Here is a 25,298-nt window from a genome sequence, read left to right as displayed (position 1 = left end):
TTCCATTGTCTGTTTAAAGTTTATTGATGACATGTATCTTTCTCTAGGGAAATCTGAAAAAAATGTCAGAAGATCTCATATCCGGAAAGACCTCCTTGAAAAGTCCAAAAACTTCAGCAAAGAAACAGAAAGGTGAAAACAAAGCTAAGAAATCCTCAAAAGGAAAACAAACATCGCTTGGTATGTAAGGTACAGCAGCAATAAAACAAGCAGTAATCTGATCTCACATGACAGCTACCTTAATTATTTTGGGCCTATGCATTTAAGTAAACATGAGATAAATTAGAATATGCTATTTTATATGAATAACTGAGAGATCTACAATTACTGATTATGGGTTTGTAACCAGTGTATGGAACCCCAGAGCTGCAATAAAGAATACCACTTAATAGTCGCATTGGCTATTGAGTCCAGTTTCTTTGTTTCATAACAAAGCTACGTTGCAATATTTACGCTTTGTCTTGGTAGTTTAGATTTAATAGTTTGTGGTATCATAATAACTATTGAATGGGAAATTGGGAGGCTTAATATACACTAAGCAGGGAGATTCACAAAAGCTAACAGGCCAGGGAGAGAGCATCAGGCAGAGAGGTGCCCCCAGAAGCAGGAACTCAGGTGCTCAGGATCACACTGTAAAGACACAATAATATAGCTTGAAAGTATACCAGTCTCACAATTGAATTTTGCAGTGCATTTTATTGTAGCTTTTTTTTTCTGAGATGTGCTGTGATACTATCTCACTTGTCTCATTTATAAAGTGTATAGTTAATGAAGTGTAATGCTAACGAGCCTTTGCTATATACAAATATTTTTTTTCCAGTGATTCATGCACATTCTCAGAAAAGGTGGGAATGTACTCTTGCTTGGGTTTGTTTTGTTTCATGGATTTTTTTTCTGCCATGACAGCTACCTTCCTGAAGTTGCTTTCACCTTTTAATCACTGTTTCCCTCCCAGGTGATTAATAGCTGTTGTGCTGCAGAGAATGTTCTGCACATCAGCGCTAATCTCTTCCTGTCTTACCTTGCTGTGAGGTTTGCAGACCCTCTTTCACAGGAGCTGAAGAAAGCCCAGCTCCTGTAGCACCCCGCAACCCACAGCAAGTGGGGACCAACATCTGCTCCTGCCTGCACCCCTTCAGTGCTGCTGCTGCCTGATGTTAGCCAACCTTGCCCGTTTATCTCCTCTTCACATGACATGATTTACGTGGTAATTGCAGGTGCTATCAGGTAGCAGGCTGTGCAGTTTTCAACCATGGAAACTGCAGCATGCACCACAAGAGGACAGATTTCTTATGGTTTCTCTGTTATGCAGACCACCTGCTCAAAACAAAAATGAGTTTTAAATCTCCATAGTTTCAAAATACGCTACATATCCTTAAGATACAGACCTATTTTATAAGGCTTCACTCATTTCTTGTGTTAAATTTAACTGAATAGAAATTATTTTTTGTTTCCTCTTAACAGTTTAGTTTATAAATATATATAGAGAGATTTTAAATAGTGCCATAACAAGGAAATGACTGTATTTATAGTTACTTTGTTAGGAAGAAAAATTACTAATAACATCATGTCATTATATTTCAGATATAAAAGATGAAGTTGATCTTTCTATGGCTAGTATAGGTAAGTGCTATGATGACTGAGCTTTAAAGCAACAGTGTTTGAATAATTTAAGCATTTTGAAGCTTCAATGTTACTAATGCTAGGGAATGAAAAGGAAAGATTTTTATGAATGAGAAAAATTATAAACTATTAAGAAATGCAGCTATTAGAGTAGTGATTACAGTACCACTGAGTAGCAGGGAATGCTGAAACAGGTATGGGTTTGTAGAAGATGTTTTTATCTTGGGTTGAGAGGAGTTGGGATCAGGGGAAATAGAAAGCATCACAACAGAATTATAGGGTGCAAAATGTTTGCATTTAGTAATAGTTAAGCAATTGAAAGAAAAACTTTTTTTTTTAAATAATTTTTAAATCTTTAGTCTGTGTCAAGTCATTATTAGATCTGGTGAGAAGATTATTTTAGCATATCACTTGTGGTTTTTTTAATCATAGATACCAGTAGGCTCTGATTAACATCTTTTGCTTTGTAGGGGAAAAATCTGCTATTTAAAAGTCACAAGATATCAAGCATTTCTTTTGGCTTATGTGTAAGAAAAGTGCAGTTTTAGGTGTGGCCATAGTTAAGAGCTAAAATAAGGAATTATTTTAATTGAAATATATTCTTTTTTCTTAATCAACAAATAATTTTTTAATGTTTTTTCACATTTCTGGATGGATTTTTCTTCTGACCTGATTTGTGCAATTCTTCATCAGATATAACTTAAATTGATATCAATGTAAAATTTATCTACAGTTTATGTGAACAACCCAAATGGTTATCTTCTTAATTGGCTTTTAACAGTAAATCTTGTATTGCTAAAAGCTAAAACAATGTGGCAAACTAGGAATATATAAACTAGATAATTTTAAAAGAAATCATAAATCACGTCTTCCTACATAATTGTATAAGCACACGGGTGGAAGTGAAAAATTGCACTCTGATTAGCATCACCAAAATGGCTAAGCTGCTATTAATGAAAATGGATAATAAGTGATCCCTCAGATGATGAAAGTGTTACTTTAAAAAAACGTATTTTCGGTGTTATGGTATACTTAGTTTGTCAGTAAGAGAGAATTTTACCTCCACCTAGTGGCAAATAAAGTTAGAGCTGTAATACCTAAACTATTGCTAGAAACCTGTTGCTAAAAGCAGGAAAATAATGCTACTATATGCAGACACTGTGCAGGATTTAATCTGTATGTATGTTATCTCCCTAGCATAAGACCTGCAAGTGTTGTTTATGTCTTTAAGAGCTTCTTGGTCCTTTGTGAAGTTCTCATAGCACTAAGAGCTGTTGACTGCTACAAATGAGTACAATTTACTATTAGAAAAACAACATGAAGCCTCTCATTAGATGCTACATACTTTTTACTGGAAAAGCAGTCAATAAAAACATTCTTAATAGTAAGAATTCCAGTACCAGCCCCTTATGTTATACTATAGAATCTATATTCTATAGCATAGAATCTATTATAATATAGTATTCTATAATATAGAGTTTTAGTCCTGTAGACTAAAAGATGTACATATTTTAATTCTGGTCATTACTTTGTTTTTAACTTGGACTTACAGCAATAAAGCATTGAAGAAAATATGCTTAGACTATCTGTCCTACTCTGTTCCCTCTCATAGTGACATCTATTGTATTTTTGCTTAACTTTAATGCATGCTTGTATTGTTTCATTTGACATTGAAACCTACATCTCTTTGAAAGGATTTTTTTGGCAATAGCATTTGTGGACAAGGCTGCATGCACGACTCAGCGTTTTAAAAAATAACGTTATACAAGCTTCTTGAACAAACATCAGTTACTTCTGGTTAGAATTTTTGATGTATCAAAAAAAATCTAATTGTTCAGGTTTACTTTAATTTATTTGAGATATGGGAAGAATCTTCTGAAAAAATGTCATGTAAGAATCAGCAAATTAGATTTATAAGTTTTCTGTAGGTTCTAGCTCTCCTAGTTGCACTAACCACATAACGAACTCTGAGGACTGCAATATGTACAAATTTTTTGTTCCTTTGCTCTCCTGTCCATTCTCTCCTGTGAGCCAGGTGTGCATGGCAGAGGATGGAAATTGCATTCTCTTTTGGTGCACAGCTCTAGGTTTCTATCCTATGAAATCTAATTTGCAAAAGGAGGTTGGTTGGTTGTTTTTTTTTTTTTTTCTCCAATATATCAAAATGTAAAGTATATCTGTAGTGTTGCAGTTTGTACTAGGGTTTGAGTCTACTTCCTAATGAGAGCCTAATGAGGCCTCATGCCCTCGGCTGGGGTAATCTAAGAGTCCTGCAGGTCAACTTTTGCAGTTCCTTAAAAGGTTTAAATGTTTCCCATCACCCTGGAATAAACATTTTTTCTGAGCCTGGTCTCATAGTCAAATTGATAAGCAAAAGAAGAATTGAGGTCTTAGCCTCATTAGCTACAGAGAGTAGATGTCACAAACACAAGCACAGGGACTCTGGTAGATAACCAAGTCCTGGCTTGGTCTGCTGTTACCAACAGTGAGTTTGGACCAGACAACTTTCAGAGGTCTTTCCCAATCAACATCCCTATGGTTTTGTATTTTTTTGAAGCATCCACACAGAAATCCCAGAAATCTCTGAGATACCAAAAAGCAAAGTCACGCAAGACTAAAATTTGTGAAGAAAGTGAACTAATGGACTGTGCATGCTACAAAATAACTAGTGAATGCCAAGTAAATCATACTTGGTTTAGTACAGGGTATGCCAGAAGCATCACACATGTCATTAATTTTAGTGATGACTATAGGATAGCAGGTGCAGTGTAGTAGCAGCACTGAAACATTTTAAGGGATGTCAGATTCATTGAACATTATGTATTATATGATAGGCTTATGCAGAGATTTATCTTCCCGGATGATAGAGATTAAGAAGGATTTATTGTTTTGTCAGTCCTTGTTGGCTTAGAGATGGCTTCTCAAAACATGCTGACCCAGCTGGTCAATATCATCATTTTAGATATATCAACTTCAATTTAAAGCACGCACAAGTAGAAAAATACCACAGGTTCTGGGAATTAACATAAAATATTAAATAACTCAACCTGAGAACATAGAACAAAACAAAGAAGATAAAAAGTATCAGCTATTATCACAAAAGCCAGACCATTTCATTACATAAATATCCCATGTATACATGTCCTACACCTTTTCCACTTCCTAATTTATCAAAAAGATGAGCATTCAAAGTGAACACCTACTAGCCTTCTCAGACAAAAGCGTAGTGGCCCTCAAGAAGAATGCTCTTACTGTTGCAGCTGAGACATACAGCACAAGCCTGCTGGCATGGCAATATTGCAAAGGAAAGAAGAGTCTCTTAGGTGGCAGGATTCAATTAGCTGGGCCTACAGTGATCTTAATCACTTATATCTGTTATGTAAGACAGAAGGCAGAACATGTAATTTGGGAAGAACCAGTGCTACCTACATAAAGCTGACACACTTAGCAAGAAACACCATATATTATCTTCAGATTGACTGTCTGCAAAGCACAGTCACCAGGTCACCTAATTGCACCCAGCCTCACTAAAAACAACAAAGGTAATAGTGCCAGAGCTAGGATAAGAAATAGCTGTCTTGTACTGAATTAATATGAGTGAAATTAACAGAGGTCTTGTGTGTAGAAAACAACAGCTATATATTCTCCAGCAAAGCTGAAAATAAAGTCTTGTATCTGGCTTGAATCTTAGTGACCTTGTTTTAGTTTCACCAATGAGTTGAGAAATAGACTCAACTGCAGTCTGAACTGTATGAGAGGAAGATGAAAGTCCAAAATCAGAAAAGCATCCTTATTTGGGATGGTATTGAAGGCTTGTTTAGATTAAACATTGGCTTAACACAGCATTGCTCTCCAGGGGAGGACTAGAGTATATTTATTCAAGGGCTCTCTTAAATCAGAGCCATGCCATTGTGTCTTTAATGTATTAAAAACAGTCCATTAATGCCTCTTCACTAAAGCTCTTAATCACCTGTTGACCAAGAGGGGGAAAAAAAGCTCATACTAGGAATAACATATTCATTAAGTAGGAAATGTTAGGTAGAGTCTTTTCCAAGATTAACAAAATGTCATATAATTTGTATTCCATGCCTTACAAAATAAAAGGGATTCAAAAGCATTCTGATAGGAAACCATAAAGACCCAGAGTTGTTAAGGTATATGCATATGTTTAAACAACACTCTGAATTTGTTTATCATGCAGTTTTGCTTTCTTTCATAGGCCACCCAGAAATCTTTCCTTTAGTCTTCACTACAAAAACACAAGAAATTTTTAATTGCCGAGTTCTTGAAGATGTTACAGAAGAAAATTGTTTCAAGCTTATTAAAAAAGAGGACATAATTCAGGACCTGAAAACAAGAGCTGCAATTTCTGATTTCCACCCTGTTAAAAAAGTTGTCCTAGTATGTAGCTTATTCTGTTTTCACTTTAAGTCTTCACACTCCCAAAGTATATATTCTTTTAATGAAAAGGTCTGTCCTTGTTTGACTGAGTAAATACACCAATGCTATAATATCCAAAGGCTATAGGTCATGGATCACTGTCAACTCAAAGTTTGTCATGGCTTACCATGCACTTTTTTTTTTTTACTAACTTTAGATTGAAAATATGCTAAAAGTAACATAATTATTGCTAGGTTTGATTCTGTGAACTAGCAAAGCTTCACATATTTTGGCTTCCCCAAATTCATGGCCTACTTATTGAGAATCATTAAAACAGTTTCTTTTCTGTTTAATTCTCTGCATGAAAAGATCAGTTTAATCCCAGACTTTTTTTTTGTTACAAAATAAAATCCATCTTTTCAATTAGTACATGAAATTCTCTGTTAAGGCCAGAAGATTAACCAGAGACATTGAATTTACACTAGGCTTATATCTGTTTTGGATGTTATTTGCTTACAGTTTTCCACTAATTATTTTAATTAAAATAGGAATATCCAGGGGAAGAACTTTTGGTAGTTTTTGATGCAAATTTCCAGTACGGACAGAACTTTTACCTTGTTGCTTCTGAGGAAGCCAAGGAAAACCTTCTGAAGGTAAGAAAATCCAAGTATACCACGGCATTCTTCTATCTATGAGTATTTCAGAGTCTTGTCTCAAACATATACTTCAGGAATGGTATCGTATTTGTAAGCATCTGATGTGCTTAGCATGCCAGAATGTTTCTCTAAAGGTTAATCTGATAACGGAAAAATATGTGTATCACCGTAAAAATATCTCTTATACTGAGAGAGACTGAGTGAAATTTGTGTATTTTACTTCAGAGGGCCAGTATAACCCCCATTGCTGCATTTTTAATCATAAGCATTAATTTCCTCTGCCAAGACCCAGGTTTCTAAGACAGACATAAAAATAGAAGATTATATTATATTGGGCATCTTCAAAGAAATTTTATCCTTACTTTTCACAGTATGTATGTATATATTCTTCAAAACATACTTCAAAATCTTCCTGTGTTCTAAATATCTAGATACATTTAAGATTTCCCCTTGTGCATTGCATCATGGGGGAAGGTTTATGGGCAGGTTATATAATTTTTTCAACATGAGTTTGTCACCCAGCATCAGGAGAAGTAACAATTAACAGAAAAGCAAATTGCAGTTCCAGGCAGGAGGGCCTAATGTAGAAAATCACTATAAATTCTTTTTATATAACAGTGATTTACTTTCAAGACAGCAGTCTGTCTTTAGTAGTTTAATACTTAATATGCAATGTTTATCAGAAAATTCTAATGCAGAAATGAATGAATGGGACCTAACCCAGTCATACCCAGGGGGACTGTATAGCCAGACTAACTGCATTGAGAAAAAAGTAAAGAATGTGTCAATAAAGACTGAAAAGTGGGTTTCTAGTTCATACTTACATTTCAGTAGCAATTTTTTGAATAAGCACTATTTCCCACTGTTTGATGTCACAGCCTCCAGAAACTACTGAAGAAAAAGAAGAAGAAAAAGAAGAAAATGGAGAGGCAACCCTGGAAGTCCATCCTTATAAGCCTCCTGTCCACAAACCTTGGGTTTCTCTTGGCAGTGAAAAGGAAGTTGAAGAAGAATCTGTTAAAGACAGTGTTGCAAAGGTCAGAATCAACAGATGTTATTCAATCAAATAAATATCACAACCCCAAATTTATTTTAAGTTCCCTAAAAAAACCCTCAGAAAATTGAAAGTTTCAATTCTAGTTTTTTCTTGGGATCTTTCAAGAAAACGAAAAAAAGAGAGAGAACTAGCTTAACTCTTAACAAAAACTGGTATAGAAATTTGGGGGTTTTTTTACAACTTTGTTCTCTTTAAATCCTGCAAATAAGGCATGTGAAACTGTATTTGACATATCTGCTTCTTCATTGTAATTATATTCTAAGGACATAGTTCTTTTTCCATGGAGTCCAATGAACTCTTTTCATTATATGGATGGCATTTAAATAGCACACAACACTTGTAAGGGCTCTCTACCCCAGAATAAATGTTACCTACTACTGGTTGTTACAAACTGACTTTACAGAAAGACCTATTTGATTAACTACACCTACAGATTATACTGAGAAAATTGTCTGTCCAGAAAGTAGATCCACTCACAGCTGTGACCTAACTTGTGCCATGGAGGGCATCTGCAAGTATTCAACTGTACTTCAGTAACTTTTACTCAATACGTAAATCCCTGTTCAGGGAAGACTGGCTAAGTTTTGATAGTTCTCCACAACTGGACACCTTGCTTGTACTTAAAAAAAGCTGTCTAATTGTTCTAAAACTAATTCACAGTTGCTGGTTTTAACCTACTTTCACAGTCTAAGTATTCTGTATGCTACCTTGCTGGCAAGGTCCACTCAGACGTATTCTCAGCTTACATTCCTTTGCAGTTCTGTGGGAGGTGCTGGGAAAAGGTATCTCGCTAGGAATCCAAGACAAAGCAATACCTCTCCATTGCCTGAAATCAAGTGCCTACCTCTTTTTGTGGGTAGAAGTCAAGACACATCCCTACTTTTTTTCTAATTCTCACTATAAGGAAATTCTTCGCTCAAATTTTTGTGGATCCTCCTCGGAGTACTTTTGTCTCCCTAGGCACTGCAAGGGAAGCTGAAATACCTCACCCAAAGTTGAGAACTGCACTAAGGGGGAAGGAATGAAAAGTTAGGTCTTAGAAGTCCAGTGCAGTAGTACATAAGAACTCCTACAAATCAGTCCTTTAATTAAGGGTGTCATTTTGATATTGCATTAATTAGAAAATGTAATTCTCTTATCCTACTAGCAGGAATCCAAAATGTTACCTAAAGGCAATTTCTTGTTTTAGAAATACAAACTTGTCTTCTATTACATATGGAGGTTATTTATATGAGCACTTCAGGATTTCAAAATGCAGAAATACAAGTAAACTCAGCATAGAATTCATCAATAGAACTAATTCTACAATTATATGAACACTGCCATTTTACAGAATGAACTTTCCAGAAACTTTCTCCTCTGCTAACTACAGAAATATCTCTTTTTCAGATTAAGTATAGGATTTCTCGAGTACGCAGGAAGTTTGGTGCACCAATTACATTTACTGATAAGAATGCTTCACATGTAAAAGACAGTTATATTGAATGCACGTCCTATCAAGACAAAGCTTTCAGTATTAAAATGCTTGAAAAAAATGTAGGCATACAAATGGTTCCGAAAGTAAGAGAAGCTAGTACTCAGACAAAATGGTAAGTGTGAGAAAACATTTATCAGCTTATTTATTAAACTAGGCATTGTTTCTGATCTCAACTACAGTTATACAAATTAACTCAACTCTTCTGGAGTCACTCGGTTGCAAACCAATTAAGAGAACAGAACTGGACGCTCTGTTTGCATTTTTCTTTCACTCTTTTCCAAATAGTTTCTAGAAAAACTGATTATACTTAGCTTTTAATTTTACACAATACATGGATTTTTGTCTTTGAAATTGTTTCTGTACTTACTTACATTCAAATTTATTCCAATGGGTTAGGACCTATCCGAAAAATGCAGCCACGCAGTATTTTCCTAGACAGCTGTCAAATGAAGAAAAAGAAGAGAGTCTCTCATCTGAGAAGCTGAAAGAATTTTTTACATCAGTACATTTAAGGTAAAATTACTGCAGCAATATGCATTAAAGGCTACCTGAAATAATACAGAATACAAGCAAGAACTCTTGTCTGAGTGGAGCATTGGTTTGGTCAAATACTGTTTATTTGTTTTTGTTTCTATATACTTTGTTGGGTTTTTTTTTCCTCTTATTATTTTAATACTACCAAATATTAATGTAATATTTGTTTCTATGAAAATTAACATGAAGCCTATGCCATATAAACATGCATGTTGGTTTAAATAAATATTAGAACCGTTAAAGTTGATGGTGATACATCTTTTTGAACAAGCTACAAAGCTGATCTTTCAATCACTGCTCACTGGAGCAGAGGCTTATGCAGAAGAGCAAAGGTGCCCTCCTACAGCCCTTAGTCAGGGACGGGTCACGCTCACTGACACTTTTTGCACAAGAGTTGGACAACTGCACCGTACTTGATCCACACAGAACTAGAGTTAAATTCTTGGTACAATTAGTTATTTATATTTCAATGGAAGAGGGTTTACTTACAGTGATGCATCACTGTATTAATACAGTGGAATTAATACTTTATTTTTTTTTTAGTACTGTGGTCATAATTTTGTGTAAAACAAAAGCTGCCTCTGTACAGAAATATTTGTGATTCTGCTACTGAGTAGTCACACCTGGATTACTGAAAGTGTTAACCGTCCTTTTCACTAAACAGAATGGAAATTGCATTGCAGCAAAATGAAATTATGAACGCTTTTTTTGATGACTGGAAGGCCCTAGCAGAAGATGAAAGCAGTTCTGGTGGCAAGCCAGATGTTTATCTTAAAGCATACCAATCATTCACAGATCTGCACTATCTCAAGGACAGAACTATTAGCTGCGTTTGCTGGCATCCAACCATTTATGGTAATGCAGTTAAAATACTGATTTGAGACTCGAATGACATGTATTATATGACAGCTATAAAATATGCATCTTTCATAAAATTATCAGCCTTTACATTTAAAAAAAAAACAAAACTGATTTAGAATGTCTGAATTGCTGATATGAGATGAAGTGAAAAATGAACTTTGTAGAGTTCAGACAGGCCATGCAAAGTTCCTCACACTAACATATCAGCGGAGATCATAGGAAAGGGAAATTTCTCCCTTATGAGGTTCATTTAAGTGGGGCTGCAACTGTGCCAGGTCCTTCTGGTGGCTCTGCCTACCACTGCTGTTCTCCCCATGGCTGGTTCTTGTAGCATGCCTAATACTTGGGAGGAATGTTAGAGCCGCAACGGAACATGGCTCTGCTGAGTGCCAGAGAGCACCACAAGGCATAGTAAATGTCTCCTCCTACTCCCTGCCATGGATTATTTCTCTACAAAGTCAGGCTCAAAGGCACAATTAAGTTCTATATAAATGTCCTAGCTGCACAGCATACTAACAGCCAACACTGCAGCCTGTGTGGGAAATTAATTCAGCTACAAAAAATTTGATTTTGTGATGGGTGGCCAGGACTATATACCTGTCACGTCATTTCAAGTGTGGTATTACACCATTACGGAATAGTAGCAAAAAGCAGAATTTTATCCTGATCCTTAAGTTCTACAACTCACTGTTAAATAACTTAAGTAACAAAAATAATTTCCTTGAAGTTGTAAAAAGAAAAATACAAATACATGATTGGTATTTTTAGGTTTGGGAGGTTTTTTTTTCTTTTTTGTACTGTATTCAGAAGGTAAAAATATGTCACTTAGAATACATAACAACATGTTGAAACTTGAATTGTTTCTTCTGAGAAAACTCATTTTCTCTCTCAATCAGGGATTATAGCAGTGTCAGCAAGACAGTGGCTTTTTTATGAAGAGCAAGTTAACCTTTCTGACAAATCATTGCTGCAGCAATCAGTAATACTTTTTTTGAGTTTTTTCGACCCTATCCACCCTCAGGTATTTAATCAGGACTTTTAAATATGCCAAGTGTTTAAATAACAAGAGAGCAAACAATCAGTGTGACTGTATTTCTCAACTATTTTGTTTTCCTTCTTTCTAGTTAATGTTGGAGTGTCCTGAAGACATTTACTGCTTTCAGTTCAGTCCAAGTGATCCAAATATCATTGTTGGTGGCTGCATCAATGGACAGGTGTTAATTTTCTGTTGAAGAATAAAATTGGCTATTTGTGTATTTTCTTACAGTATGAAAATAAGGGTGAAGAGACATACCATAATAACAGTGTCCCAAGACAGACATAGTCTCAGAAATTCTCTGATCCTGTACTGAAGTTATGCCTGGTTATTCCACAGTTGAGCCATTACTGTATGATGCTTCTTTGCAGTACTGATAAATAAGTCAAGCTGTAAAGACTCTTTTTTGTTGTTGAGATAGGTGTAGGCTTTCAACTGATTGCATCAGACTGAACAGGAAATACTTTGAAGACTTCATAAGTTCTAGTGCACAGTAAAATTCTTCTTTTTTCCCCCAAGCCCCCCATGAATTCTATTTGAAAAAAGGTGTATTAATATAAAGGATGAAATAATTTGTAATATACTCAATTTTTTATTGTAGGTTGTACTGTGGGATATTTCTCAACATGAAGAAAACCTGCAAAATGCAAAAACTGATGCTGATGGAGTCAAGATGTCGGCTATTGATATGGTGAATGCTTCCATTCCAAATGTATTGCAGTACAACTGTATGTCTGGGTGAACAGAGGCAAAGTTAGAACACAAGTTAGTGGGGAAAAAAGGGTGAAGGGATCCCAACTCAAAACAGAGGAGTAGATAATCTTTACAATGAGAGACTAGAAAGGATAAGAAGCCTAATGAGTTCATGAAATAAACCCATTATCACAATATAACGTCTACCTGATTAGTCCAGCTTAATAGTTTTGCTGCATTTTGTGCAGACTTAGACTTCAATAAGACTGTTCTTTAATAGGCACCAGCATATACTCAACTCTTGCCTATTGAAGCCTATCAAATACATATAGCATTTGTTGCTGAACGTAATACTGAAAATGATTATGGACATTTATAGACAGAAAAAGGTATCATGGAAGATGAGAAGCAGATTTCAGAAGGAGCCGATAAAGGGGATAAGCTGAAGAGAGGACCTAAGAGCAGAGGAGGATCTAATAGCATAAGTGGATGTGTGTGTGCCTGTGGAGGCATGTTGGAATTCTTATAAGAGCTCCATATCTAAAGGTCTGTTTTGATGTTTTCCATTTTTTTCCAAAGGGAAGGTATTAGATGCCTAGAAGGTTCTATCAACTGATCTGAAATATGTGAAGAAGTGTTAACAGTATGTAAAGTAACCTCTTTTCTTTGACAGGTCTACTACTGCATTTTGAAAATAAACTAAGATATCTTTTTTTAAAACCTTTCTAGCCATCACTTATCGAAGTCCAAGAGTGTAGCACAGAGCCACCTCTAGTGAGATTCTGCAGAGTCTCTTCCATACAGTATAGTCATAAAAAACCAGTAACAGATATACATTGGCTGCCAGATTATTCTGAGGTGAGTTTAAAAATTAATTTTTCTTCTTTTTCTTGTTTTTCTAATCTACTACCTCAGAAATCAGTGCAAACTCAGGATAAAATATTAAAGATCCAATTATTTGTAATAGACTTCATAATTTCTCACTGCATTTTCTAAATATTAAATAATCTGGTATGTTGTGTTCTCAGCCTGATATGAATCTGCTCATACTGGAAAGAATTTCTGTCACTTTACTGAAAATTATAATTCAAAATTGTAATAAGCCTTCCATATCTAAAATATGTTGAATTTCTAGGATGAGTAATCCAGCCTGCCACCAAGAATTCAGAGAAATAATTTCAATTACCTAAATATCTAGGCATCCAAGAATAGTGTTACTGTAGTTACCTTATTTCTTCTAGGTGCTGCCTGTGTATTCAAAACGTATATTTTCTGTGACGTTTTTAAAGCAGTGCAGGATGATGTAGGGTCTATGTAGTTAAAGGGTCCAACACTATTACAGGAGTACTGGGTGCTCATTTACTATCAAAGTGTTGCCCAAATTAATTTGAAATGCAAATGTAGTCAAATGCAAAATTAAAAAGCAGGTCAAGAGGAAGAAAACTGAGATGTCTAAAAGGTTTATACAAATGAATATATCAATAATTTTTGAAAACAAATTTTTTAAGACTTCATAGATACCGCAGGCCTTAGCAACATTACCAGAAAAGTGAGGAAAAGGGTCCGCCTGTGTCATAAAAAGGAAGCTGATACAACTGTTCATTATTAAGTTATGCTACAGTAGTACTCATGGATATGAATTAGTACCAGATGTAAAATGTGGAGAAAGGGATTGGATAGCAGAATGTTGTTGTGGTTTTTGTTGTTTGGGTGGGTTTGTTTGGGGTTTTTTTTTGCCAAGGTTTAGGCTCAGAAAGCTGTTCTCGTGTTCCTCAGGGATAATAGATACAGGAAACTAGTGCTTAATAAATAACACTGACAAAGGAATCACTTAGTCAATATTTAGCAAGATGTACTAAGGCATGCTTTTTGTTATGTAAACATGGAATACATGTCAGCCTTTGCACAGCATTGTAGTTTTTATGGCACAGTTCCTAAAATCAGCATTTTATTATTACATATCAATGAAAAAGTATTCAAAATTATATCCAGAACCTAATCCAGTTTTGCACGGTTGTGAGGCTACCATTTTGACTCCAGGTAAGCAACTCATGAATGAAAATAAGACTAGTATTTAGCCTAAAAAAAAGAGGTATAGCTGAAACTTTGCCACATGGTTGATAAGTACAGTTTTAGCCCAAAATATATATGTTTTGCATATACTGGAAATTATGTTTGATCGATCAGGGCATAGCCTATAATCACTTGTTCTCCCTCACCCCTCAACCCCTTTCCTTTATTTTTCTGAATAAATTAAGTTTTGTATAAAACAATGACTACTTGGTAAATAAGTACTATGAAGTATGCAGAACCTCATATACACAAACTAAATTATTAATAATTAACACTTGAAGGTACCACTACCATCCCACAGCGTGGTCTAGCTGAGTGATAGTTTAAGAGAGATGACCCATGGTGTAAACTTGGTGAAGATATATCACTCCCACTATACTTAACTGTTTGAGATAAATTTCTCAATGATTTGCTCTTTGGTTAAGCTGGATAAAAAAAGTCACAAGCACGGCACCCTAAGGAGGGCCTGACTTGCAGTGGTACCAGCAAGCATTTAGCCTGCTGATTTCATTTAGAATACTAGGTGTCTAGCAGGCAAAGCTGGTATCAGTTCAGTTCAAGTACATTTGTCAAATGTCTTGACTTTATAACTACAGGTTAGTAAGTCCTGATCCTCAAACCTTACCCAAGCAGAAACATCGACTTAATTTCTAGAAGCCCATTTTATGTGTTGAAGTACTTTGAAAAGTGTAATTGTTGTCTCTCATAATCTTCTCCCCCTGTAACAATTATTACTGTTATTTTTAGGCCAACCAAACAGGTGCTACTTTTGAAAACAAAACTGGAGTTCGTGTGCAGCTTGTAACCTGCTCCCCTGATTGGTATGTACAATACATACTCTACAAGATGTCTTCCAGTTTCCTTTGGAAAGCTTTAGGGAGCGTACTCCATGATTTAACTAGCACATTTCTGGATTCCTATCAGCCTGTCCTGAACAGCTGAAATTCTGTATGCAGAAGACAAGCACATCAAGTTCTTGGCCAGTTAAGCCCTTTACGGTAACAGCATTAAGGGTTCATTAACTGAAAAACCTCACATGTATACATTTATATTCTTTGTATACCTTAAGAAGCATCTTGGTCACACAAGCATTGGCCTGAAGAGGCATACCACCACTCTTACATTGATTATGTGACTCTTGCACAAAAAGCTGTTAATGATTTTGAGGCCAAAGAGATACTGTGAACTATATTTAAATGTGGAGACTTAGCTGGCAAAATTATTCTATATGAATCTCTTCTTTTGTGGACTAAATAGTCATGTCAGTTTTGAGTAAATATCCTGTGTGAAAGACTAGCAAGGAGGCAGAATGCAAAAAGTAGAAATAAATGTTTAGCTTTCACGGTGGCAAAAGGCTTAAGGCTTAAGGCTTCAAGGCTGCATGGCTGGGCTCAATCATATATTTTCTAGTTACATGAAAAGAGCGTCAGAGACAGCAAAATTTGGTAATGATACAAAGTTATTTTTCCTAATAAAAACCAGAGAAGACTTCAAAGGATTAAGTTAGAAGAATGATTGCAAATACAATTGTTAACAAGCTTGCATTGTAATACAAGTATTGAACACGGAAGGAATAATTTAAAGTACTCACACACCAGGGCTCCAAATTAAAAGCATTCACCTAAAGTAAGAGCAGGGGAATCTCTGTAATGTCACCCATGAAGAGCACAGGCCCTGAGCAACTCCTGTTAGGAAAGGGAATGAGATGTCAGCAGCGAGGAAAATTATTGTTGTCTATATCAAATCTATGAATGAATGTCCAGAGTAGAGCAACAGGAACAATCAGAGGGCTGAAAATTCCAATAAGGTGACAGATTCAACGTTCAAGGGAGTGGGACCATTTGCCGTGAATGTCAGCAAATAAATTGGTACACACAAGACTTGGGAATGAGGGTCTATCCAGATTACCAGATTACCTGCTACAGAGTTCTGTCCAGTTCTCTGATCCTCCAGGAATTTTACCCAGGTAGCGCCAGTAACTTCACCCACTAACTTTCCATCAGCAAGCTGTATGAATGTTATCTGGCTGCTTTCGTATAGTTAACAACTGACTAAAAGGTGAATAAAGGAATATATGCCATCATTTACAAAAGAAACAAGTGTCTAGCATTTGTCTGCTTTTCAGAGTCTCTATGCAAAGTTTGAAGATAAAAAGCTAAAAAAAAAAGGACTTTGCGTGGACAACTGCATCTGACTTTGAAGCAAAAACAGGGAATAATATTATATAATCATTTTGCAGCTCAATATTATTTTGGGATATTCCAGCCACCAAACTTCTTGAACAACCTTCATCTGAGAAAGTAAGAGAAGAGGAAATGTTTGATATGCCCCTTGATGTTCCAGATACTCTTAATCAGCTAGATCTCTGCTGGAAACCTCTCATAAAGGTACTGTAAACTACTATAGAACAGAAGGATCAAGTAGATATGGCCAGAACTCCATAGGAATGTATTCCTTTGCTTCTCAACCCCTTAATTTTTCCAGCAAATTGTGACTTTCTTGTGAATTTCCTTCTAATTATAAAATGAAAGATTTCAATGTTCCTCTGAAACTTCAATAAAATACATTTTGAAAAGCTAACTCACACAAAACAGCATGACTGCCTCTTAAAAACTGCAGTAGGTGCAAAAGAAGTTGTATTAATAGTGTAAGTTCCTGTCAGCCTTTTCAATTGCTCTGCTGTCTATCTCAGTGGGTCAAACTGTTGAAACTTGGTCATAACCAACAGACCTATAATTACTGGCAACACAACAGTCAGTCTGATGAAAATGGTCATAGCAGTTTGTGAAAAAAGTAAGGCTGAAAATAAAGTTATGTAAAAAAAAAAAAATTATAATTTGCACCTGCTGATCTGTGCTGCTCAGAATAGCTGCAGCTGGTACAGTTGTTAAATGCAAGAATGACCGCTGGGGCTGGTTTTTTTGCTACAAACATGGCAAAATCCTTACAGGGAAAGGATAACGAGAAACTACAGGTTTGCATTTTCTCTGTGCTTGTACGTGAGGCAGCAAATGCTGTTTGTGGAGTATTACAAAGACACTGCAAATTGAAAAGACCTGTTCCATTACAGCAGAAAGTCATTTAGTATTGTACCTCAAAGATCTGAATAAAATGAGTTTGCAAATGCATTTTTTCTGAACAGATAAACCTGTGCGAAAGCGATACCAACACAGAGTACAGTCCCGTCAGAATTAGTTTAAGGGAACTGCATTATCATTACAAAACCTCAGGTAATATTTTTAATACACCTTATTGAGGAAAATGTTTTTAATAAGCTTATATTTCAGTATATACATAATGAAAGCTAAGCAACAAAACGTATAGCTAAATGCATCTGGGGAAAGAGGTTTCTTAAATATACTGGCAAAGTGCAACATACATGCATTGATTACAAAGATATGTACTTGTATTGAATACAAAGAGAGCAGTTCCGTATCCACAGTAACTCTTCCAGGTTTCACTCAGTAGTCCCTGCAAGTCCCCCACCCAGTCTCTTCATCCCTGAAACAGTATGTCCTTTTCAGCCCTTATAGAATACTACTTTTAGAAAAATAATCCTGGAGTAACGGTATATATTGTAGGTATTTCTGTAATGCTTTGTATAGAGGTGTCACCCTTCACTACAGAACATGAAGTTAGCAGTTCACGTTCCGTAGAGATCAGTTCTTACTGTGGTCCTTTGTGGTTGGGACACACTTACTAATCCCTCTGTAAAGCTGGCAAACTGACATACAGGTAGCCCAAGAGTTGGACTACCTGAGAGGGTGACTGCAAACCATGCCAGAAAACACCCTTCTGGCAGCTGAGCTGCTGTGGCGTAGCTGCTCCAGTGCATGCTGTCCCACCACAGACCGCAGGAGGCAGGTTGTGCCATTCCCTGGAGCAGAAATGCTAGCTCCTAGTTGCGGCAGCTAAGGGGGGTGCGTAAGGGCACTTCCCAGGGAGACACTGATGAAGAACAGAATGGTGCTACCCTAAGTAGTTGTCTGGGTATGGGAAGCCCTGACTTGAGAGCAGCTGCAGCAACAGGGAGATTCCACCAGGAAACAGTTAACCTGCAAAACTGCTGCTTTACTTGGCATTTTCTTCATCTCTTCCCCTGAAATTCCCCTTATCCACCAGCTACCTTTATAAGACAAAGGATTTGCTTGGTCTGAGAAATTCCAGTGTATAATAAGTAGATGTATCCGTACTGTTTCCCAGAGAAGATGCAATCTCTGAACACACCAGAAGTGCCTGCCAAAGAAAGTCCATATACAGAGATGAGTACTCCTTCCAGCAAAAATCTGAAAGCGCCACAGAACATCTCCGCTAGCTTTTTTGTTGGAACTGAAGTAAGTGAAAATAATGGATTACTAATGAAAATGTTAATCCAAGATATCTGAAAGACTGAACAATTAAATAACAGAGTTTTCACAAATGTATGGACTTGCTTCTTTTCTTCAAGTGTTAATTAAAAAGATCTTTCTGGACATGCCATGTTTTACTCCCATTTTAATGCATTTATCTACTTAAAATAATAATGAACCCCCAATATTTGGTTGACTATGAATCCTTATTCATGGGCAGAATTAGAAGACATTTCCACAATATGTTGAACTTAACTACCTGCTATCAGGAACCAGACAATATTTCCTTATTCCAGAACCTGTAAGATCAGTAATATTTTTTTAATGTTTCCCCAAATGTCAGGTGAAAACATTTATAATACAGTTTGCCCCACAACTTATTTCTACTTTAGGAAGTCCCAGCTATTCATAGCTCTCTACCTACTACCTACCCAATGTATCTAAAATTCCAAAATCTTTCCCAGTTTTAAGTTCATATGGAAATGAAGATTTGCCTTCTGGCTACCTTTTTGCTTCCAGTCACCTTTTCCCCAAACACTGGAGCAAAGCAGGAACTGTAAAAACCAAGCACCTAATTCTGCAGGAAGGACTGCCACTGCCTACATACCGCATGGGAAATAAAGCTGTTTGGGTGATACATAACTGAAAAATTGTGATCAAAAATCTTAGCTTTTTTTCAGTCATTGGCTGCAAATTTAGGTTTTCATATACCCAGAACATATTTAATGATGGTTATAACTAAGTAAAGTCACAGTTTAAAAACAAGTCACTTCTTAATATAAGCCACCAACCTCTAACGTTAGCATTTGCTTGACTTTTCTGGCATCACAGGATGGAGAAATTGTTTATTCTGACTGGAAAATGGAAATCGAAAGTGACTTGGCAAAAACAGTTAGTAAGTTCAAGTTTCTCAATACCTGTTTAAAACTTAATAGATCGCTAACTTTACAATATTTGCACCTATACTCTGTCATTTTCAGGTTCTTGCTCACCTGCTGTAATACTCTATCTCTGATGACAGCAGGATTTAGCAGTACACCCTCAAAAGTACAACCAGTTTAGCTGTCATGACAGAGTAGCAAAAACACTCTCCAGTATCACAGGTGCATTGCTATGTGCCTATTGGCACAAATCATGGAAGTAACTAGATTTGCAGTAATTCTAATTCCTATACCTTGTGATCAAAAAAATGAGGCTAGCATCTTTGAAGCCTGTGCTGGATCCTGCAGTCTTGTTCCCCCCCCACTAACTCCCATTGTGAAGATGATCACTAAACACCAGTTCAAAGCAACTGCCTTTTTCATTCCATTAGGTCAGAAATACACCATCCACACTGAAACTGTCAATACTCTTCAGAGATCTCCATTTTTTAAAGACATTGTTCTAAGTGTTGGAGGCCGGAATTTTGCCATCTGGAAAGAAGGGGTTACAGTAAGTTACTTTAACAGAGCTGCACCATAATTGATAGATATACAGGGCAGAACTATAATAGCCTCAGAGACCATATTTTCTGAAATGCTTGTAAGTCACAAAGCTTCATAGTTCAGAAATAAATTTAGTAAAAGAAGAGCTTTTCCTTTTCTTCAGATCAGAAAACTATTGTAGAAATAGCTTTGTAAACTTGCCTTTTTCAGAAAAATGAAGTGACCTTCTTTAATTCCAACCTTGTAAAAACTGTAGCTTCTCAACATATTATATCTTCTGCTGCTGGGGAAACTGAAGATTAAAGACAATGTGTGCTAAACAGGTCTGAAGAACTCATATTTAGGACAGAGTCTTTTTTTTCGTCATGTGAAGGCGATGGAAACATGGGGGTTTTTTTATAGTTCTTCTCATGTAGGAATCCAGGTTAGCTGCACCTGGCAAAATCTCAAGACCACAGATTTTAACAGCAGATAGACAGATTACCTTAGACTGGAAGTGAGATATCAGGTTTTTTTACTTCCCCGCAATTCTCTTTAATCTGCAGAAGGTGATACCAATTTTGCCATTGATATAATTTTTATACTAGGATCATTTAAAGTGTGAATGTTCTCAAATGACAGGAAATTTGAAGTAATGGATGAGTAGTACTGTTTGATTGCTGGGTCTATCTTTTTTTTGTTTTCCAAAAAAATTAAGACAGGACCAATCCTTCAGTCAAGCTGCTCTGCAGGAAGATACACTGCGGGGCAATGGTCCTTAACCAGACCAGGAGTTTTCTTCATTGGCAGAGACGATGGAACCATAGATATTTGGGACTTACTGAAGAAAACTTATGAGCCATCTCATTTCCAGAACATCTCCGAATCAATGATCACTTTCATCAGCCCCTGTATTGCCTCACGTATGTTGATGGTGATTACACCTTCCTGTGCCACCCTATTCACAATACGGCCCATGACTCTAAGGCACACTAATCTTGTTACAGATGATTTTTATATAATAAGTACATATTTCCAGTAATTTAACAATGCACTGTATATACAAAAATGCATACATCAGTTTTAAATGTACTACATGGCAAAAAGCAACTGAAAAAGTTTAATTAAAAAAAAAAAAGAAAAAGATTTTGAAGAAGTATAAGCTTTAAAGGGAATTTCATTTGTTGCGAAAATAAGAGAGTGATAAGGCTGCTTTTTTGCTGCAGTGAATAGCAAACCAAAAAGACCACAGCAAAAACGAACCCTCTGTAGCTCATGTTTGGGTGGAGGTATGTGTTACTGTTGGAACTTAGATTGTTTATATGGTTTTTGTCAAATATCTTTCAGCAGAGCAGCATTTTTTAGCTGTTTCTGATGATCTTGGAGTACTGCATGTTTTGGAAATCTGTCAGACGCTAAGTGACGCTTCAAGGAATGAGGTTGGTAAGAGTTTTTATTAATCTCTGTGACACTTTATCCTGAAAACTCCAACACAGAAACAGGCCTGCCTGGCAAAACTTGCCTTCAAATGGATAACAATTGATTTGAAATCAGTATGGCCGTACTCTCCAAAGATCACCTGTCGCAAAGCTGGCTTTTCACAGAGCTCAGACAGGAGGCACCTAAAGGAAACCTGGGTGACAGTCGGCAGAATTCCACTGCTCTGACCTGACTACATGAAAACACAGTAAAGAGTTCAGCACTTTTTGCCACATGCATAAAATGACATCTGGTTTCATGCATTAAAACACTGCTATATAGTGCACAGCAACGTAAACATACTGAGTTTCTCTTTCTTTACACCTGCTTGTCCACATTTGCATCATTTTTTTCCCTGTAAATTTGGTACTTCATTTTACACAGCTTAGTTTCTGACTCTAGCTTAGTTAAAGCACAGTTTGCAAACTGTTACTAGCATTACCACTTATAAATTCTCTTTTGAAATAAGGACTCTCTGTACCAAAGGGCCATGGGGAAAATTGCAACACTTATAATTTCTCTTTATTTCCACATCATTTTCAGTTGTTCTTTTCCCCACCTCCCAGCCAAAGATCAAGCTAATATTTTAATCTCGTTCAGTCTAGCAGTCTTGCCTGCTACCTAGTCTGTTATTTTCACATCACAAAATCTCCTTCCCATCCTATGCCAGTTTTAAGTTGTTTATGTATGCACTTAAATAGTTTGCAAACATCCCATAAAGGTTTGCTATGTGCAAAGCTACAGTATGTAGCAATATAAGACTGGGTCAGCAGCCTCATTTGAGTAGAAGTAACTTCTCCAAAGCAAGGCAGGAGCCAACTAAGTGATATAACATGAGGAAACACATTGCTTCAGCCCAAATTATGTGTGTTTCGGAACTACGTAATTTAGGGCACAGAATTCTTAACCTGGGAGCAGTCATTAATATTTAGATTATGTTCATTTTAACTGAAGTATTCACTGAAAAATACTAGGTTGTTGAAGAGACTAATGAAAACCAAAACAGAGAATCCCAGGTAAATATGTAGTGTAATACTGCAGTACAGCATTTTATGGTTTCTTTGTGCCTGAAGTTGGGTCAGTGAGGATTTGGACTGAGTTAGTGAAATCACTAACCTAAAATTGGTTTAGTTATTTCAGTGCAAGTTCCTGAAGGATGATTTACTCAGAGCCAGTGTAATGAAAATTCTTTAACCCTGTGCATATTTGTATCCAAAATCAATTGGTTTCAGTCCATATCTTTATATCATTTTGCTGTATTTGGATAAATAGAGGTATCTATATTTCCAATATAGATAAACTAAAATAGCATTCAGATCATCAGCATTAATTCTGTGTCTTTGGGCGTGTAATGACCCTTGTCTGTCATTGTGTTAATAGCATGACAATGTACTTGATTATTTTGAAAGAGAAGTCAAATATTTGAAGCACTGTGAAGAAGAGTTTCAAGAGTATCAAGAGTTTCAAGCCAAAACAGAATCAAAATGGAGCTGGAGACACAGAGGGAGAAAACAGTAAGTATGTTATACTTGGAATTAAGAAAACTTTATTTGTTTCTTTGGGTCTTTAAGAGGCACCTGTTTTGTTAGACAGGATTTCCCATAGTATTTTCAAAAATTGCGATGGACATAATCAGAATAGCTTAGCAGCTCTTTATTTCATATTTACAATTCTTAGGAATGGAATAGATGCTCCCAGTTCATGTGAGTTAAGCTCTTGGTCAAGTAAAACTCCTGCAAGAGCATTAGAGCCTATGGACATGTAACAACTATGAATTTGCTTTTCTTTTCACATCAGTTGCTCTTTCAAAAAGTCACATTTTCGCAACTTGCCTATAAACATTGCTCCTTCAAGCAAGGAGAAACTCCAGCATTCCATTCTTTATTCACATAAGGATTTTGCTTCTCCATCCTTTGGTAAATGGTTTAATAATACCAACTAATCAACCAAGGAAATGACAATTCAGTTAATGTTGCCCTAGGTGATGCCTATTTTCATTAATTTGTGATAGCACTGATACTATCCACTGGAAAGCAATGGGGTTGCATACAGGTTTCAAAGCTTAACATTGCATTATACCATTATTGCCTGGTATGTGTTTTTCCTTCAGTGTATGACTACTCAACAGAAAACAAAAGAAGATACAGAGGAGCAAGAAAATGCAGACTATATTGTGTTTCTGGACCTGGAGACAGTAATGGATTTAGGACTAATACAGGGACAAGAAATACTTTCCTCATCAGACGCTTAGAGCCCATTATTACCTTTAGAACCAGCAAGTTTATTTCAGGACCTCTTTATTTCAGCAGAACATGTTTAGCTTCAGAAATAAAGCATCTTGCCCTTAGAGATCGTTTCACTAACTTTATCCATTTGTTTACTGACAATTTGGCTAGAGAACAACTGTTTGGGGCCCACTACCCCAACTATCTTTTATTAATACAGCTGTAATGAATATTCTTTCTGTTTAAATAATAGTTTTCAAAGTTCCGTCTGTCAGGACTCTACAATCTGTAAAAACCTTAAACACAACTCAGCTGGTCGAACCAACATGCCAGTATTCACCCCTCCAATCTACATCCCCCTCCTCCCACCAGAGTGGAAGGCATTCCTCTCCAGTAGTTGCATTCACATCGGCCATCCAACTTCTGCTAATCACCTCCAGCACGCACCTCCTCTCTCATCACCACAGCATTCACTCCTGTTGAAAACTTAGGGACACGCAGTAGGTTTTGTGGGGGGGTGGGGGTGGTGTTTGAGATGTCCAGGACATTTCCTGCTCTGAAGATACGGTGACAGAAAGCACTCCAGAGCAAACAACACTCACCTGAGAGGTGTCCAGCCCCGCATCCCTAAGCTGCCGTTGAAGGAGAAGGGGAGGCATGCAGGCACACGGGAACCTCAGGCGACCACAACAATCACAGTAGCACAGGAGATGGAAGAAGCAATTCGTCACATAAAGGCTCTGCTCTTACCTAAGGGATTTAAAGATCAAAACCAGACCCTGAGTAGTTCTTATAAATCAATGAGCCATTGCAGCTCATGAAGCATGGGAACAAGGGTTTTTTTTTACAGTAAAGATTTTTTCCATCATTAGCTAGCTTTACCCACTACAAATTCCACAAGCATGGCCAAATGGCATATGCAGTCATCTGGATTACAGCAGGGAAAAGAGGTGGCCATCACTGCTACAAGAGGATCTATCCCAAGAAGATTGCCACAACGCTCAAATGGCATCATATAATGCCACTGCTTATGCACTTCACTTCAATGCTCCCTCAACAGCAGCAACCTTGTTCTGTTCCCTTAAATGGAGCCACAACAAATATTCACCATGCTATAAAGTCTTCTACGTATTACTCACTACACTTAAATGATAGGGGAGCCCCTTGCACCTCTGCTGAATCCATACCTTGATACACTAGGGGGGGATCATATACATTGCTGAACAAGTTTCAAGGGCTGCTGAACCAAAAGCACAGATCTGACCACGCTATGCATAAACCCTTCAAACTTCACAGACTGAACCACTTTTATTTGTCATCATCAGATTAGAAAATGATTGTTACTTAAGCCTGGCAAATGCTTACAAACAGAAGACCAAAGCCATTAAAATATATTGTTCCTCGAAATCAGTATTATTTAGAACAAACAGCTTTTACCAAGCACACCATGGC

The 25,298-nt window shown here is 36.7% G+C and overlaps 1 protein-coding gene across 1 annotated transcript; it reads left to right on the top strand.

Annotated features, from left to right (window-relative positions):
- Positions 1–62: 62 nt before the first annotated feature.
- DNAI3 (dynein axonemal intermediate chain 3) lies at positions 63–23,891 on the top strand. The gene is given in 22 exon segments (XM_074152197.1): positions 63–180; positions 1,585–1,623; positions 5,843–6,024; positions 6,552–6,656; positions 7,538–7,696; positions 9,106–9,305; positions 9,590–9,706; positions 10,392–10,582; positions 11,485–11,609; positions 11,713–11,802; positions 12,226–12,362; positions 13,022–13,175; positions 15,138–15,211; positions 16,630–16,777; positions 17,533–17,620; positions 18,594–18,724; positions 19,571–19,634; positions 20,052–20,170; positions 20,861–21,065; positions 21,490–21,585; positions 23,732–23,835; positions 23,838–23,891. Coding segments are annotated over 22 exon segments (2,700 nt in total).
- The last annotated feature ends 1,407 nt before the right edge of the window (positions 23,892–25,298 follow it).

Source organism: Numenius arquata, chromosome 8 (assembly GCF_964106895.1).
Source record: "Numenius arquata chromosome 8, bNumArq3.hap1.1, whole genome shotgun sequence".
Taxonomy (NCBI): domain Eukaryota; kingdom Metazoa; phylum Chordata; class Aves; order Charadriiformes; family Scolopacidae; genus Numenius; species Numenius arquata.
This window is presented reverse-complemented; position numbering and strand designations above follow the sequence as displayed.